Source organism: Dipodomys spectabilis, unplaced genomic scaffold (genome assembly GCF_019054845.1).
Source record: "Dipodomys spectabilis isolate Male_0828 unplaced genomic scaffold, ASM1905484v1 ptg000178l, whole genome shotgun sequence".
NCBI classification, from domain to species: Eukaryota; Metazoa; Chordata; class Mammalia; order Rodentia; family Heteromyidae; genus Dipodomys; species Dipodomys spectabilis.
In genome coordinates, this window is record NW_024870855.1 from 13558934 (window position 1) to 13578466 (window position 19533).

Below are 19533 nucleotides of genomic sequence, written 5' to 3' on the forward strand. Positions count from 1 at the left end.
GGGAGTGTAAACTTGTTCAACCACTTTGGAAAGCAGTATGGACGTTCCTCAAAAAGCTCCACATAGAGCTCCCCTATGACCCAGCAATCCCACTTTTGGGCATTTACCCAAATGATCACAAACAAGACCATACTAAAGCTACCAGCACAAATATGTTTATTGCAGCATTATTTGCCATAGCTAAGATATGGAACCAACCCAGATGTCCCTCAGTGGGACATATATACCCAATGGAATTCCATAATTCCATCAGAAAGAATGACATCGCCTCATTTGTTAGGAAATGAAAAGACTTGGAAAAAAATTATATGAAGTGATGTAAGCCAGGCCCAAAGAAACATAGGTCCCATGTTTTCCCTTATTTACAATTACTATATGTCTGAGACAAGCAGAAAAGGTCAGGTAAGTTGATGCTAGGTGAAATGAACCCCAAGACAAGTATTCAAATGTTTTTTCTTTCATGCGATTGTTTCTAACATATTTATAAGATGATTTCTTTGTTGCTTTGTATGTCCCTCCCCCACAGTATAATCCCTGTTTTTACTGTATTTGACGTTGGTATAATTTGGGGAGGGGAAGGGAAAAAACAAAGTGTTTAAATAATAGGGATACAGATTGACCCATTACAACAATGAGATGTTCAAGACGCTATGTCAAAAAACGAACTTTGCAGTTTAGGCGGGAGGGGGTGGGAGGGAGAGAAGGGGGTAGCTGAGGAGGTGGGAGGGAAGGGATGATAGGGAAAAACAGAGGAGGAGGCAACAATGCTGGATAAGAAATGTACTCATTATCTTGCTCATGTAACTGTAACCCCTTTGTAAGTACTTTCACAATAAAAAAAACTTAATTAAAAAAAAAAACAAAAAAAAAAGAATGAGGAGAGAATGGAAGGCATGGGGCCAGGATACAGATATATCAACACCAAAAGAAAACTTGTGAGAGTTGATGAAGCTTACTATAAGTCTCTATATACAAGTCCTGGATGCCAGGAGAGCCATCTCCAGGTATTGCATTCAATTTGTGATCTGATCATCTCACAAACTGAAATCATGTGGGGTTCTTACTCACAAAGCAAAAAAAGCCCCCAGGTCCCTGGGTGTCAGACATAAACAATAAATTTCTTTTTTTTTTTTTTTTGAGGGGGGGGTCAGGTCGTGGGGCCATCACAGTGACTAACAGCTAAGTCGTCATTCCTTACCAATGTCTTTCAATAAATGTTACGGTCTGACACTACAAGAAGGACTCACAAGACATAGTGGCTCACCGTTCTCTGCTCATCCCCCTCTCGGATGTGGAATGTGTGTTCAAGCACAGTATACATGATCCTGCCCAGGCCAAAGGAGGGTTCGATGACACTTGGGACAACTTCTTCCACTGAAGAAAAGAGAAAATCAATGGCATTGTCTCATATACCACAAATCTTCTCCCAAACAATTCTTAGCTCTTAGGGTATCTCTATTCTAGATGCATCTGATCTCTGTACATCAGAACACTGACAAAAAGCTATTCGCTGGCAGGAAATAAGACACCTTTCAGGAGAAAGTTGGAGTACAAAAAAATTCACCAAATTTAGTTCTCTGCTAATAGAGCATAAATATGAAAACTTGAGTTACAGGAGCATCGTTCTTGTTGGTTAAATAATAAAACTGCAGCTGCATGACTCCTACTATCTGCCCTGTCTCTCCAAAATGCCTAAGAAATTGAGCTTTCATTAAGACTTCGATAAATTAAAAATTACCACCATAACTGACATAATTAACAAAAATAATTCCTACCAGGAACCACCTATGGCTCAGGCCTATAATCCTAGCTACTCAGGAGGTTAAAATCTAAGGATACCCTATCTTACCCGATAGGGTAAGAAAGTCAATTTATCATCCTACCTTCTCTACCTCCCCACCCCCCAAAAATCTAAGCTTAAGTGGACCTGTGGCTCAAATGGTAGAGTACTAGCCTTGAGCAAAAGAGCTCAGAGACAGCATTCAGGGCCCAAGGTCAAGCACCAGGCCTGGCATCAAGAAAAAAAAAATCCTACATACAAGTATCCATGGTTCACGTTTTGACTTTTTGAGCTTGTTATCTGGTGTGAACTCATTTGGGAGCCAGGTTATCATGGCTGTCTCTAACATTCTGGAGTTAGGAGGCCCCTTAGAGGTCAGATTCCATCACATATTATTTCCAGGGGCCCTACAGCCCTCCCCACTGGTGAGACAACCTATGTTACAGGGGGAGACCACATTAGCTTTCATCTTGAACAGCACTAGGCAATGTCTAGCATTAAGTTAACTGACTGATGGGCTGGGAAGGTGGCTCAGTGGTAGAGCGCTTGCCTTGCATGCTCGAGGCCCTGGGTTCCATTCCTCAGCACCACATAAGAAAAAAGAAAAAAGCCGGAAGTGGCGCTGTGGCTCAAGTGGTAGAGCGCTAGCCTTGAGCTGAAGAGCTGAGGGACAGCGCCCAGGCCCAGAGTTCAGGCCCTACTACCGGACCCAAAAAAAATTTTTAAAAAAAGTTAACTGACTGAGCCCTTTATGGGACCAAATCATTTGTCTGAGATAAAGGAGTCATTATCATGTTGCAACCAAATGTTCCTTCTCCTGGTTATAGTGCATTTTGTTTTGATTGTAACTTCTCCACACTCACCACACTAAAGACACATCCTAAGTTGTAGTAATAAGTCTGCCCACACACTATAAAATGAAGAGTAATGACACATTTTAGAAATATAATCAAGAAGTCCAGGAAATGAAAACATGTTTTTGTTGTTGTTGTCATTGGTAGTGGTCGTATTTGGTTTTACTTTTGGAATTTCTATTTTAGGAGGACAAAGGAGAGGTGCAGAAAGGGAGTGAGGAAGGATGAACAAGTGCAATAATACTATTCAATATCCACTATGTGGAAAATAAACTATGCAACTCATGGGCAAGGGCAGGAGGGAGAAACTGGGGAAAAGGGAAGGAAAGGGAGACATTGCCCAAAAAGGAAATGCAGCCAGGTGCTGGTGGCTCACACCTGTAATCCTCGCTACTCAGGGGGCTGAGATCTGAGGATACCATTGCAAAGTCAACCCAGGCAGGAAAGTCTGTGAGACTTTTATCTCCAATAAACCACCAGAAAATTGGAAGTGGTGCTAGGGCTCAAAATGGCAGAGTGCTAGCTTTGAGCAAAAAAGCTCAGGGACAGCACTCAGACCCTAAGGTCAAGCCCCATGACAAAAAAAAAAAAAAGTATTCATTACTTGACTTATGGAATGGTAACCCTCTGTACAACACCTTGATAATAACAATAGTAAGATGGTATCTAAAAAGAGGATTATAAGGCATTTTCTGCCCATCCTGCTACATCTGAGTTACAGTGAAATTGAGCTCTGCAGAGGCTGCACTAAGATGACAACAGACTCAAGGTCATAGGAGCCTCTCCTCAACCCCAGCCCTGCTCACTGGGCCTGACACTGCCTGCCAAAAACAAATGCAGAGGCAGGTTGTCTCATTACCAGCAACAGCTTATGAAACACCTACCACTGCTTCTAGGAGCTTCATTTCAGCCATATGTTACAAAATACATCATGTAAATCTATAGAATTTGTTCTACAAAAAAAAACCAGTGGTTTTTTTTTAAAGGATCATAAAAGGTCACAGATTTAAATGTCCTTTTCCTTTTTTTTTTTTGCAGTTCTGGGGATTAGGCAGGTGCTCTATCGCTTATGCCATGCCTCCAGTCCTTTTTTTCCCTTGGTTATTTTTGAGGTATGGTCCTACCCTGGGTTGCTGGAGATTGTAGACACACGCCATTGCACCAGGACTGCTTCCCCTATAGCTGGATAGCAGGCACGTTTCACCCAGGCATTGAGACGGTCCCACAAACTTCCTTTTTATTTATTTTATTTTATTATTATTATTTTTTTGCCTAGGCTGACCTCATTGTGATGCTCTGATACCTACCTCCCAAAGTAGCCAAGATTACTTTGCCCAGCCTAAATGTTGTTTAATATGTTATTTTGTCAAAAAAAAAGACGGAAGCTCTAGGCTCCATGTTTTGCTCAAGAAAGATTTTCCTCAAAGTTACAAAAAAGTTTTTAATCAAAACTATTCTTCCGGGCTGGGAAGGTGGCTCAGAGGTAGAGCGCTTGCCTTGCATGCCTGAGGTCCTGGGTTCGATTCCTCAGCACCATATAAGCAAAAAGAAAAAAGCCGAAAGTGGTGCTGTGGCTCAAGTGGTAGAACGCTAGCCTTGAGCTGAAGAGCTGAGGGACAGAGCTCAGGCCCAGAGTTCAGGCCCCACGACCGGACCAAAAAAAAAACAACTATTCTTCCAATACACTTCATGCTACAGGAAATAAAAAGGGCAGTATTGGAAATTACCTTTCAGTATGAGCACACATTTAGGAAAAGAAATAAACAAAAACAGGCACTGTCTTAAACATATTCACCAAATTTATGGCTGTAGTATTAGAATTTCTGTATTCTCTTCAAATTTTCTACAAGATGATTATTTCATAAAACCTTAAATAAATTCAGAAGATTTCTTGTTTGCTTATTATTTTTATAAATTTACCATATAGTGTTTTCTGGAATCTCTTCACACTGACCATGTCTTTTGTTAACTGAAATGTTTTTCCTTCAGTTTCAACAGTGAATTCCCTATAAAACACACATTACATATTAGTTAAAACATGTTCCAGTGCCTGAAAGTTTTACAGATTAATAAACCGCTTTTCATTTTGTGTATAGCACAGTTCAGTCAATTCTTTATTTCATAAGAAACACCAAATTAAGTATGACCCTATGAATGGCACACAGTAACATTCTAGAGAAGTAGTCACAAATTTGACTAGTTCTATAAAACTGCACATATGACTTAATGAAGTCTGTTGGTAAAATGCCCTTCTCAATACTGTCCGAACAAATGGACAGCAAGCCAGCTTGTCAGCTTACAAAAACAGTCCCAAAGCTCCCACAAAATTTCCAAAATAAATGGATGTGGTGATAAAGATAGCTGAAAAGAAGTTTAATGATTGAGATCGATGTAAATTATCTCCCCCACACTGCTGGCTGTCATATGTTCATTTCCTCAGAGACATCCATTTGGTTTTAGACTGCAAGAAATCACCATTACAAACCACTTCATGTAACAGTGACATTTCAGCTTGTTTCCTCATATAATGAAGATCTGCTTGGATTTCTCAGGTCTTCCAGCAGCTCAGAACTAAGAAAGAGCGCCCCCGTGTGGTACTAGCTCTTCCCACAACTGCACTTTGCTGGCCCCGCTTCACAGCTCCTCCTGGAGTCTGTGCAGGCATTTGAGGTGCCCCTGCCCACAGAGCCAGGTGTTAAGTATCCTGTGAACACAGTGCAGCTCAGGTAACAGCAACAAAACAGCTTCCGTCAGGAAGCAGATGGCTGGCTAACTGACTTGTTTGTAGATAACAATGAAGAGATGCAATTTTGTGCTGCTGTCCATTACATAATGAACATTCTGGAAGACTACAGCAGTAGTAGTTTTCCTGCTGAGATGGTAAGTGCCTTCAGTTTGAAAAAGTTGATCTTACTATACTGCTCATGTAAGCAACATGCACAGCCCAGAGGTTCCCCTGGGTCCTTACTTTTCTGACTCTACCCCAGTCAACCACTTTCTGGCTATCCTTCACTGTGAACCAGACTGCCTTAAAGATATAAGCTCTTGTCTGAGGCCTCTTTTATTAGCCTAACTTTGATGAAAAGATCAACAACCTTTCTCTGTAAAAGCCCAGATATGACATATTTCAGGGTTTGCAGACCCTATTTCTTCAGTCTTTGTAAGTTTGTTTTGTGTATCTGTTCTTTTAGTAAACAACTCTATGAAAATAGAAACCATTCTTAGTGAGAGGAGTGCATTAAAAAGGAAGAAATTTAAAGTATAAAGAATGTATCTTCTGGTTATTAGAATGTGTTTTATAAAGGGCAATTACACTGAGTAATAGTCTGATACCTTCTAAATTCCTGTTAACTTCTTGTTACTGAGAGAGGTGCAGAAATCTCCACTAATTGTGAAATCTGTCTATTTTTTCCATCTATTTTATCTACTTCGCCTCATATATTTTGAGGTTCTATTGAGGCTATTATTTTCATGAAGAATTTTTACCTTTTCAATTTTAAACCTATGTATAATCATTGTAGTAAGTTTCCTACAGACAACATTTAATTCAGTCTTGAACAGAGAGAGAGAGAGAGTGTGTGTGTGTGTGTGTGTGTGTGTGTGTGTGCGTGCGTGCGTGCGTGCGTGCGTGCGTGCGTGCGTGCGTGTGTGTGTGTGATTAGGTACTATCCCTAAAGCATTTTTCTCAAGGATAGTGCTCTACCACTTGAACCTCAGCTCCACTTCTGGCTTTTTGTTGGTTAACTGGAAATAAGAGTCTCAAGGACTTTCCTGCCTGGGCTGGTTTTGAATCATGATCCTCAGATCTCAGCCTCTTGAGTAGCTAGGATTACAGGCATGAGACACCAGCACCCGGACAGGCTTGAACTTTTTAATCAGACTGTTTTATTAATGTAACTACTGCTATTTGGGGTTTAAATTGACCACCTTGATAGTTAATTCATTCCTACTTGTCCAACTTCTTTGTTCCTTTTCTTGTCTTCTGGAAGTATATCTTACCTCAAATTTTATTAGGTTATGCCCCTTTGGTCTGCATATGCCCCCCCCCCCCCCCCGCACTCACAGGTAAGATATTCTAGAGTTTACTATGTGCATTTTTTAAATTCAGCATAGACTCATTCCAAATAATTGTAACACTTCATATATACTATTTGGTAATACTAATGTGAAATTGAATATACAATATATATATAGCAACAACATATTCCCAATTCTTCCCACCATTTGTGCTATTGATGACTTATTTTATTCCATAAAAATTACACGTTTTATTAATTTTGCTAAATTCGTTTTGTCAGAAACTATAAGCCACTGCCATACCACTTGCCAATAGTTCATGCCTGTAATCCTAGCTACTCAGGAGGGTGAAATCTGGAGATCATGGTTTGAAGCCATCCTGGGCAAAAAAATCTATAAGACTCATATCCAATTAACCAGAAAAAGTCAGAAGTAGAGCTGTGGCTCAAGTAGAATACTAGTCTTGAGAACAACAGCTCAGGAACAGTCCCCAGGCACGTGCGCACACACCCACACACCCACCCACACCAAACCATAAGGTAGGGGAATGGAAGCTTTGTTGTTGTTTAAAAAAAATATGAATTCTATACTAGGAAAAAATATTTTAAAAATTAAGAGAAAATTCTTAAGTTCTACAGAGTATAGAAATATAAATATGCCCCAAGAACTTAGGAGCTTTAGAAATAAATTTGTGGTAAACATTTTCTCTCCCTCCATTTTCTCTCCCTCCTTTCCTTTTGTGGTGCTTAAAATCAGGCTTTTGTGCATCAAGAGAAGACCTTTACATTCCATTTCAAAGCTATTTCCAGGTTGACACAAAGATCCCAGCGAAGACAGTTTACATGTAGCCAAGAGATATCTGTTACCCGCAACAACAACAAAAAAACTACTAAAGATACACAAGAGGATCGCAGTTTGAAGCCAGCCCAGGCAATTAACCACCAAACCAGAAGTAGAGCTGTGGCTCAAAGTGGTAGAGTGCTAGCCTTGAGCAAAAAGAGCTCAGGGACAGTACCCAGGCCCTGAGTTCAAGCCCTACAACCAACAAAAAAACAAAAAAATAAAAAGCTAAAGAAGCTAATCTCACCCTACCTTTCAGAACCTGGCAGAGTATATTCCTGCTAAAGCCCATGTAAAAATAAACACCTTCCAACTCACCCTTTCTCATTCAGCAGCATCTCCATTTCTGTAATGTAACATTCATCACAGGCAGCGAGGTACTCCATCACCAGCTTTGCATCCTTCTTATATGCCTTACCAACTGCTCCCTTACTGGGTTCAAACTGAACAACATTCACTGTTCTGTATGCAACAGTCAAGGAGTCACAAAACACAGCACCACCTTAGTATTGTAGAAAATAATCTTGAAATCAGTCCACTTAAAACCAGTTCTTAAAGCTCTATTCTGTCTTTTCTGGTGTGTGTGCAAGATGAAACAATTGTATACAAACTTACCTGACAAACCTCACTTAACAGTAAGGAAACACTACTAGTAGAGCCCTTTTCACTTACAGTGATTTTATACAGGGATATTATCTGATCAACAATATAACCATACTCACATCCCAGAACTTCTAGTAACAATTTATTCATTTCTAAAACACACAATATAGCAAGGTCCATACACTGTTCATTTGTCTACCCTAAGAGGCCAGCTCACCACTCAGTGCCTGATAAATTAGGAACTTCTACTTTTCTACATTTCAGACAAAATTAACTAAGTTACTTTATTTATCAAAAAAAGACACTCATTTAGCCAGTCACCAGTGGCTCACTTCTGTAATCCTAGCTATTCAGGAGGCTGAGATCTAAGGATTACAGTTCAAAGCCAGCCGGGGCAGGAAAGTCCATGAGACTCTTATCTCCAATAAACCACTAGAAAACCGGAAGTGGAGTTGTGGCTCAAGCGGCAGAGCACTTGCCTTGAGCTGAAAAGCACAGGACAGCTCCCAGGCCTAGAGTTCAAGCCCCACAACCAACCCCCCAAAAAAGACACTCATGTTATAGAGAAGGAATATGCACCAGGTGTCTTTTGTGGGAGAGCATACAGGAGCCTGCCTAGAGGAAATACCCAAGGACAACTGGGTGGCACGCAAAAGACCTTGAGAGAATTTCTAATGTGTTTGTTCAGTGGGCCAAAGACAAACTAGCAAATTATGGAGCCCTGAGCTTGGGATGAGTGACAGGAAGGATATGGGTTCTTTAAGTGGTTTCTCCGCCACTAGGGGCACTTTGGTTGCTTTCGCATGACAGGAGAGGTCATAACAGGAACGATCAGCACATCCCACAATCTCGATCCAGCCCTAAGAAGAAGCAGGGTGAATGAGAACATTTTAACAATCCCCATCCAGCCCTAGGAAGAAGCAAGGTATATGAGAACATTGGTAACAACCCCCATCCAGCCCTTAGAAGGAGCAGGTCTATGAAAACATGTCGCTCACAATAGCTTTGTTCACACAAGAATGCAGACTGTAACTGACTCTTTCAAACATTCAAGGATAATTTAGTTACAACACCTCCAATCTGATTTTCTGATTTTACAGATTTTGGAAATAAAAATAATTTCAGATATTAGGCTCACCACCATAAAAGAATCTAACTCCCACTGTACACAGGTGGTCTCATTTATCTGATTGACATTGTCATATTTCAACTGTGGGGTAAACTAAACAAATTGTCTAAACTAACAGATTATATTAATTGTTTCCTAATCCCAACAGATTGTAGTGTTTTTAAATCTCACAAAGTAAAACACATTAAGACCAACAGTATTGAGATTCATGTATATTATGTTAGTATGCATATGTGTGTAATTCATAGGCCTATGTGGCTACAAAACAAAAAACAACAGGGGTATATGACAGAGAATGTAGGCTACAAAACCCAAAAGATTCATTTCTTGGCCCTGAATGGAAACAATCCATGATACACATGGGGAAGAGGTGTATGGTTGGAAATGGCAGGTTTAGCCCTGTGGTCTCTATGTGGCTAAAGAGGTTTCCAGGTACCTTGTCACAGAATCAGCTACCACCACAATGTCTCGTTCTAAGCTTTGTGCTCAGGCTCAGATTCAGGGGAAGGGCTGGGACTCAGAGGGAATATGACCTATAGACCTCTGAATTTATTTATTTATTTATTTAGGTCGGTTGTGGGGCTTGAACTCTGGGTCTGGGTGCTGTCCCTCAGCTCTTCTGCTCAAGGTTAGCACTCTACCACTTGAGCCACGACGCCACTTCCCGTTTTCTGGTGGTTTATTGGAGATAAGTTTCACAGACTTTCCTGACTGGGCTGACTTTAAACTGTGATCCTCAGATCTCAGCCTCCTGAGTAGCTAGGATTTACAGGCATGAGCCACCAGTACCCTGCTAGACCACTGAATTTTTACTAAATAAGTGGAATGTGTTCAAGATCAAATCTACTAGTTTATCTCCTAAGTTAACAAAAAAATACTCTTGAAGCTAAGAGTACTGCAACTTCCTTGACTCAACCCTATGGCCATGTGCAATGAAGCTAAGAACACTAAAACTTCCTTGACTCAGCCCTATGGCTATGTGAAATGAAACTTCCTGGACTTAGTCCTACGGCATGTACACTGCTTGCCAGAAAGCTATCAGGAGCAGGCTGTCCCACCTGATCTCCACTCGGGATACTAACCCTTCATGGTAGCTCACACCTGTGCCACCTCATCCTTAAATGTTCTGTGTAAGGTGCTCCTCGAATCCCACAGGTCTCTTCCTGTTACACAGAGCAGCCCTCTCCCTCACAAGAAAGCAAGGGTCAACTGCAGTTCCTGTTTTGTTCTAAAAGGTTATCTCCTGCCAAGTGTTATTGACTCACACCTGTAATCCTAGCTATTTAGGAGGTTGGGATCTGGGGCTGGGAAGGTGGCACAATGGTAGAATGCTTGCTTTGCATTCATGAGGCCCTGGGTTCGATTCCTCAGCACCACAAAAGCCAAAAAAGCCAGAAGTGGTGCTGTGGCTCAAGTGGTAGAGCGTTAGCCTTGAGCTGAAGAGCTGAAGGTTAGCGCCCAGGCCCAGAGTTCAGGCCCCACAACTGACAAAAAAAAAAAAAGGAGGTTAAGATCTGTGGATCATAGTTCAAAGCCAACCCAGGCAGGAAAGTCTGTGAGACTATGATCCCCAATTAACCACCAGAAAACTAGAAGTAGAGCTGTGGCTCAAAGTGGTAGAGTACAGTGCTAGCCTTGAGCAAAAGAGCTCAGGGACAGCACCTAGGCCCAGAGTTCAACCATACAACCAAAAAAGAAAAAAAAGGCCTTCTCCTATCTGATCTACTCTGGTATAAAGTTCCCACTGAGTAATTCTGATACCCACTTTCCCACCACTGTGGGAACCAGGCCACTCTCTACTCACATAGGAGGTTTTAGACTCTGCATCCCAGCAGTCACAGGCATAGTGGGCCATCTCGTTCTCCATATGCTGCCGGAAGCGGAGCTTATCTGGAGAAACGCCAACCTTCGTGAGGTAGAGGTAGATGCGGCCAATGAAATAACCCAGCACTGAGTTGTTGATCACACCCTAAATCAAAAGCAGGACAGTATGAAGCAAGGAAGAAAAAAATCACATTAATACTTTTGAAGCCAAGTATCATTTTCTATTAACTTCTAAAACAAAACACTTGATATACCTGGTTAACTGTTTATTCTTGCTTACCCAGAATGTAATTTTGGTTATTTTTAACAGTTGTTCATTCATATAATAATGAAGTTCAAAATGTCCAACATACTCACCAGAATCAGCAAAACTTCAGCCTCAGACCACACTCCTTCTAATCCATAGCACAAGAATGATAGTCCTAACAACTCTAAAAATGGCAGACATTCCCTTCTGAGCAGATGAAACTGAAGGCACATGAAGGATTTTAATGGGTCTGTGTCCACTGAAATTCAGATACCCAAGACAGTAGATGTAATCTACAATTTTAGTACCAGACAGATCCAGCTTCCCTCCTTCCACTGCAGGGGTCTTCCTGGTGACAAAACTAAGTCTCACCGAGCCTCGTACTGAAAACTTTCAGAGCCACAAGAAGGCTCACAGCTCCCTAAGGAACATCATCCTATCTCACTGTCAGCCACTGCTGCAGGGGGTCTTACCCACCCATTTCTCTAGGTGATTAAAAATTCTGCCATGTGCTATGGGAAACACAACAGGGTTTAGAATCCAAAGGGCTTGTTTTCCCCAAGTGGTAAATTTTGTTAAATGCAAAATCAAGTGTTTCGCTAAATATTTTTTTCATGTTAGCTCAATGGCCCAGAAATGGGACATTCAGAATCTTTAACCTAAAGTCTGCATAAAAATAAGAATTATAGGGCTGGGAAGGTGGCTCAGTGGTAGAGCGCTTGCCTTGCATGCATGAGGCCCTGGGTTCAATTCCTCAGCACCACATAAGCAAAAAGAAAAAAGCCGGAAGTGGCGCTGTGGCTCAAGTGGTAGAGCGCTAGCCTTGAGCTGAAGAGCTGAGGGACAGCGTCCAGGCCCAGAGTTCAGGCCCCACAACTGGACCAAAAAAAAAAAATAAGAAGAAGAATTATAAATTCTGCATAAAAATAAATACTATACAAGGACTGAGGTTGTAGTTCACTGATAGGACACTTGCCTAGCTTGCATAAAGCCTTAGGTTTGATCCTCAACAATGTAAAAACAAATCAAATGAAAATAAAAGCTAAAATTACTGGTAAAATATTTTGTCATCCACTACACAAAGAATTATACTAAGTGGTACAGAATCTTACCTGTTCAACAGCATCCCCTAGGCGCATTTTCCGAGCAGACTGTCCGCTGACCTGGGCTTTTGCTGAATATAAATACAGGTAGAGGTCAGCTACATTCTGAAACTTGGGATGGTCTTTCTCATTGGGATCAACAAAGTGCTCAATCTCTGCCATTGTGAATTCTCTGAAAGCAAAAATTCAAAGGATAAAATCTGTTGTGTAAAATACAACCTAGGAGGCTCTCATTTTCAACCATGGTCTATCCCGACTAACCATGCTGCCTATCCCTACCAAGCAATTAGCTTCCTAAGGAAATGATCAAGTGATTTTTGGACTAGATTTTTTTGGGACGAGGAGGAGGAGGAAGAGGAAGAAGAGGAGGAGGAGAACATCTCAGGAGCTCACTATTTAAAATAATGGCAAGGGGCTGGGAAGGTGGCTCAGTGGTAGAGCGCTTGCCTTGCATGCTCAAGGCCCTGGGTTCGATTCCTCAGCACCACATAAGCAAAAAGAAAAAAAAAAAAGCCGGGAGTGGTGCTGTGGCTCAAGTGGTAGAGCGCTAGCCTTGAGCTGAAGGCTGAGGGACAGCGCCCAGGCCCAGAGTTCAGGCCCCACGACCAGACCCAAAAAAAATAAATAAATAAAATAATGGCAAACCTTTCTGAAATATTAACTCCTTCCATCTAGCCATATCCAAAAAGATTATTACTTGTAACTGAAAATAGTTTGTTTTTTGTGTGTGTGCTGGTCCTAGTGCTTGAACTCAGGGTCCAGTACCACTTGAGCCACAGCTCCACTGCCAGCTTTGTGGGAGGTTTTTTTGGTAGGGGGTGTTGGGGGGTGCTTAACTGGAGATAAAAGTCTCACAGACCTTCCTCTCCCAGGCTGGCTTCAAACTGCAATCCTAAAATCAAGCCACCAGTGCTCAGCTTGAAAATAGTTTTAAAATGGAGAATAATATAGCATTTAATATTAAGAAAATACAAGTAGGTGTTGCACACACTAAATAGAGATGCTGAATAGTGACAGCCAAAGAAAATGGTTCTTCTCAAAATATGAGCAGAGCTTTTCATCACAATATGAATAAAATGAAGCAACAGATATTTACTTTTCACGGAATGGGAAATTAAAAAGTTAATTGATATGTCTTCTATACCACTTTGATTCCTTTTTTCAATGAGATAAACAAGCGATTGATAATGGCACCATACAGCTGGCTTCTTTAGAGTAAGAGCTCTAATAAGGTGTTATTCAAGGCACAAACTGAACAAAACAGCCATCAGGCTCACTATGTAATGATGAAATAAATAGCACATAGCAATGGTTTCTCAAAGAGACTTCTTCAAATGGCAATTAGTAAATGTTGCAGGGCCAGGGCAAGTGTTTTAAATAAGCTTATGAATCAAAATCAAATCTCTTAAAAAAAAAAAAAGGCATGACTTTTGCTGTGTACTCTCATAACTATTTCAGAAGCAATGAAAAACTGCTGAAAGGCAACCTAAAAACACTTGAAATGTATTGCAAAATAGCCTTAATTTTTAAATTTCATTTCCTAATGGCATCTCTTATTTGGTCCTGCAGCATCTATTTCAACAGCTATCAAACATCTGTGCACACTGGGATGTGAAATGCATGAACAGTTTGTTCTCACTATAACTGGACTGACAAGAACTGAAAAGGCCGGATACAAAAAAGGCTCTCACAGGATCCCCAAAAAGTTTCTGTTTCCGTCATTAAATCTTAGCACAATGATGATAGTTACAATGCATCATATACTTGAATCTTAAGTATTCTTATCAACATAAAAATAAATTTTTAAAGGTAACTATATGAGTGATGGACATGTTAATTAGTCTGCCTGTGGTAACCATTTCACAATGTATTAAAGCATCACCTTATTTACCTTGAAAAACAAAAAGGCTACACCCAGACTCTGGAAAACAAAATACACATGGACCAGGAAGGTAGAACCAACCAATCGAAATAAAGCAAAACTTTAAAGAGCTTCGTATGAACCATGTAAACCTTCTAACTCAAACAAAAGGAATTACAGCTTTAGAAAGACTAGTTACCTGATACCTCTCATCAAGAAGAAACCACAGCACTAAACAAGCCAATCCAATCGTAACGCCCATCAAGAGTCAACTCAACCCATGAAGAGTGGCTGACCTGTTCTAGAACTTACAGAGATGCATTACAAAACCAGCCAAACTCCAGACAGGACACAGATAAAAAAATGACCAATAGGCCAGAAAGCCCCAGGACCTCTCTACCAGTTAATTTCTGAGATCATTGCCCAGTTCTAAGCTAGTTTTTCTATTTCATAACCTTATATTCAGTCCTTTTAAAATCTTACCACTGCTAAGACTGCAAATCTTTTCCAAAACACTGGATTTAAACAAAGTTAGTGTTACCCAGCCCCCAAGAATTGGGAAAGCACATCTGTCAGATAAAAGAAAACAAAAGACAAAAACAAAAACAGAGGGGCTGGGAAGGTGGCTCAGCAGTAGGGTGCTTGCCTTGCATGCATGAGGCCCTGGGTTCGATTCCTCAACACCACATAAACAGAAAAAGCTGGAAGTGGCGCTGTGGCTCCAGTGGTAGAGCGCTAGCCTTGAGCTGAAGAGCTGAGGGACAGCGCCCAGACCGAGTTCAGGCCCCATGACTGGAAAAAAAAAAAACAGAAAAACCCAGACACAGGGAACTACAGACTCAAACATGACAAGTCTGTTGTTATTACACCAGGTTAAAGTTTCTGATTACTTCCTCCTACATGAAAACCCAGAAGGGCTATTCTTAACCCTTTCTCTAAGGTGTGCATATCTTTTCTCCATAAACTTGAGAGACCACAGGCCCGAAAGTACTCCAGACCTCCCAAGATCAGGAAGGAGTCAAGGGGGTTGGGGGGGCGGGGGGGAGGTTGAGGAGCCTGTAGTGGGGGGGAGGGGGGAGGGAAGGAAGAGTGGATACTATGACTGAGTTCTCTCAAATTACAGCAAGAAAGGAAGGGAATAGGTGGATGCTGGAGCCAGGAGAAGACTTCTGGAGCCTAGAAAAGCTAACTGTGGCCATATAACCTATTTTTATAGCGAATATATCACTCAAAGAGCTGATTAAGAAAGAAAATGACAGAAATCACAAAAAACTTCAGTCATAGTAAGTTTCTAAGTAAAACTACACAGTGCCAATATGTCACCCAAACACTCTGGACACCTCAGACTGAAGCAGACTTGAACAGAGACTAGCATGTGGCTGAGCTAGAGTAAATGAGAGAGCTTGTGGCCCATGTCATCAAAGCTCCCACAAATCTGAAGATTGTGTCCAGGAGACCTACTGGTTACTGAAACACACTCAGCAATGCTGTCTACCCTGGCACCTCCAATGAAAAGACCTTTCGTAATCCCCTCCCTCCCAATGCCACTGCCAGGGCTGCCTTAGTTATCACCTGCCACCCCATCTGCCACTGCCAGGGCTGCCTTGGTTGAGATGTCAAGATCTTGACATCCTCAAAACAAGTGACAGGCTTTAAGAAAAGGCCATTAAGAGCAGGTAAGAAGCTTGAGTCATGCCCCACCCTCCTTCCTTTTAAGTTCACGTTCCTCATGCCAAATTGCCAGTCAGGTCACATTTGGAGATTATAAGTGTAAAGCCTGCTTCCTGAAGAAGACCAGTCAGCCCACATTCAAGATGAAAGCAGAACATTTCAAAACAGCAAGCTTTCATCTCCAGTTCAGTCCAAGAGCAGTACCTGACTCGGATCAGTCCAGACCGAGGAGAGATTTCATTTCGAAAGGAATTTCCAATCTGGGCAGCAGCAAAAGGCAACTTCCCTTGGTTGAATTCCAAAAGTCGTTTGAAGTTCAGGAAAATTCCTTGTGCGGTTTCTGGTCTCAAATATCTATAAATTAAAGCAAAGCAGCCTGTTATAAAACAAAGAAATGATATTTTCTAACAAATCTGAAATTCTAGACTGAAGTGTGTGTGTGCGCGCACATGTGTATGTGTGTGTGTGTGTGTGTTTGCCAGTCCTGAGGCTTGAACTCAGGGCCTAGACATTGTCCCTAAACTTTTGTATTCAGGCTAGTACTCTGCCACTTGAGCCACAGCTCTCTTTCCAGCTTCTTTAGGGGAAGGGGGAGAGGGTAGTTAGTTGGAGATAAGAGTCTCATGGGCTTTCCTGCCTGTGCTGGCTTCAAACCATAATGCTCAGATCTCAGCCTTCTGAATAGTTTATTATAGGCATGAGCCACGAGCGCCCAGCCTAGATTGAAATCTTAAAAGTCTCAAATATTCGATGCATAAACCCTAAAGGTAAATTTCAGAAAGACATTCTACAAAAATAAGTATTTACGCTGGGAAGGTGGCTCAGTGGTAGAGAGCTTGCCTTGCAAGCCTGAGGCCCTGGGTTCGATTCCTCAGCACCACATAAGCAAAAAGAAAAAAAGCCGGAAGTGGCGCTGTGGCTCAAGTGGTAGAGCACTAGCCTTGAGCTGAAGAGCTGAGGGACAGCGCCCAGGCCCAGAGTTCAGGCCCCACAACCGGACCCAAAAAAAAAAAAAAAAAAAGTATTTACGTGGCACACATTAGAATGTGGGCCGAGAAACTGACAGGACACCACCATTTCATTACCGCAGGTCTATGTCTGTGGGAGCAGCCATTAACACACAGGCAAATGACAAGCTTAATTTCTTTAACAGAGGCCTAGCCCTCTTAACCACACAGTAAAACTATGAGGCCAATAAGTCAGTGTGGGCTAAGGGTTATAACAGGGTTCCCAAATCTCATCATCCCAAGCAAGGTACAGGCTACATATACCTATACCTTCTAATATGATAGACAATTGGGTGCATGCCTATTTAAATTTAAACTAACTAAAATAAAAATAATCTTAAAACTCAATTCCTCAGAAGTACTAATCTGATTTCAAGAGATCAATAGCCACATGTGGCTAGTGGCTATCATACTGAACAGATTGCAGAACCTTTCCATCATTAAAGAAAGTACCACTGATGTGAGCAGGGCTGGGCTATATTAAATATTTCTTTAGTGGTGCTACATTTGAACTCAGGGCTCTCTGCTTGCTTAGCAGGTACTTGGGTGAAGGCCACAGCCCTTTTATTGTTATTTTTCAAATAGGGTTTCATATTTATGCCTGGACAGGTCTGGATTGCTATGACAGGCATGTACTAGCCCACACAGAACTTACTGATTGAAACACAGTCCTGTCAAGCTTTTGCCAGGCTGGTACAATCCTCCCAATCTCTACCTGCTGAGTATGTAGGGCTATAAATGTGAGCCACCATGTCCAATCTAGACTAAATAACTTCTAAAGTATACTTCAGCAACAAACTCGATTTAAAAAAAGACAATCATTTTTTGACTGCCCCTTCTTTTTTTTTTGTTTTGTTTTGTTTTTTTGTTTTTGGGTCCGGTCATGGGGCCTGAACTCTGGGCCTGGGCATTGTCCCTCAGCTCTTCAGCTCAAGGCTAGCTCTCTACCACTGGAGCCACAGTGCCACTTCTGGCTTTTTTCTTTTTGCTTATGTGGTACTGAGGAATCGAACCCAGGGCCTCATGCATGCAAGGCAAGCGCTCTACCACTAAGCCACCTTCCCAGCCCTTGACTGCCCCTTCTGTCCCATGCAACAATTATCAGAAGATACAATGATCACAAACTTGTGTTTTTGTTTTTTGGAAAAAATATACACTAAAAAAATTGTATTCACAGCCGGGTGACAATGGCTCAAGCCAGTAATCCTAGCTACTCAGGAGACTGAGATCTGAGGATTACGGTTCACAACCAGCCCAGGTAGGAAAGTATGAGACTCTGATATCCAATTAACCACCAGAAAACTGGAAGTGGCACCATGGCTCAAATGGTAGTAGAACACTCACTTTGAGCTGAAGAGCTGAGGGACAGTACCCAGGCCCAGAGTTCAAGCCCCACAACCGGTAAAAAAAAAAATTGTATCCACAAAGTATTTAAGAATGTCATCATCTCTTTTTATATATTTACCTGCACTCCATGAATAAGCAATACCTACCCAGGCATGTTTCCTCCAGGCCCAATGAAGGTCTTGAACATTAAGTTAAAAGGTACTGGAGGAGAAAGATCATTTCCAGTAGTGGGAGATTTTACATTATAGTTCACAAAAAGATCCCCAAGTTCTTGTTGTCCATAGTTGTCAAGCTAAAGGACATGTCAAGAAAGTAATTAGTGTAAAAATGGAGAAAAGAAAGCATTTATAGGATGTGAGGGCGATCTGGCTTCAACATCTGTCACCCCACTGATCGCCAGGGTTGATTCAGCTGATCTGGCTCGCTAGGCAAGTGTTCCCTTCCTCCCTCACTGCTCCATGTGTGTCCTTCCCGAAGCTGCATGCTCGGTTGAAGAAGACGACCATCCCTGATAAATTAGGACCAGTCTTCGGTCAAAGGTTCATGAGTAGCTGCACTCCCCTGCTAGAACCTCCAAACAAGCTCTCAAGAAAGCATTTATACATACATATATATATATATATATATATATATATATATATATATATATAAAGAGAGAGAGGGATAATTCTAGTCACTGCTACAACTCACACAAAACTGAAGAACATTAGATGTGAGCTAATCTTCAGAAAATTCATATTAAAACTATAGTCAGATAACACACATCCTATTTTCTTTTCATTCCTTTTTTTTTCCTGGTCATGTGGCTTAAACTCTTGGCCTGGGTTAGTACTCTACCTCTTGAGCTACAGCACCACTTCCAGTTTTCTGAGTGGTTTATTAGAAATAAAGAGTTTCACGGACTTTCCTGCTCAGGCTGGCTTTGAACTGCGATGCTCAGATCTCAGCCTGCCGAGTGGCTAGGATTATAGGCGAGAGCCACCAACACCCAGCTACTTCTTTTTTTTCTAAGAAATTAAACACATTTATAGGTCTGACTTAAAATTCATATACCCACCATTCCACAATGACAAATATAGCAAAAATACATCTTGTTCAGTTATAATAATTATAGATTGGCAAGAATCTGAAATCATGTATGTAAATTTCCAAGGTTGAATTTTATGACTCTGAACAACTCTAATCCTATCTATTAACTTAACTATATACAATTTTCTTTCCTCTAGCTGTGTCCTAGTCATCTGTGCATC

At 41.3% G+C, this 19533-nt stretch overlaps 1 protein-coding gene across 1 annotated transcript in view; it reads right to left on the reverse strand.

The window, feature by feature from the left end:
• The window catches only part of Gars1 (glycyl-tRNA synthetase 1), a 42286-nt gene that overhangs the window by 5822 nt on the left and 16931 nt on the right, over positions 1-19533 (reverse strand). Inside the window, exons 7-14 of the mRNA XM_042695055.1 lie at positions 18430-18575; positions 16134-16283; positions 12407-12569; positions 11028-11192; positions 8847-8954; positions 7810-7955; positions 4555-4640; positions 1265-1374 (exon numbers count right to left, since the gene is read on the reverse strand). Coding sequence (XP_042550989.1) covers positions 1265-1374; positions 4555-4640; positions 7810-7955; positions 8847-8954; positions 11028-11192; positions 12407-12569; positions 16134-16283; positions 18430-18575 — 1074 coding nt within the window. The remainder of the gene's footprint in view (positions 1-1264; positions 1375-4554; positions 4641-7809; positions 7956-8846; positions 8955-11027; positions 11193-12406; positions 12570-16133; positions 16284-18429; positions 18576-19533) is intronic.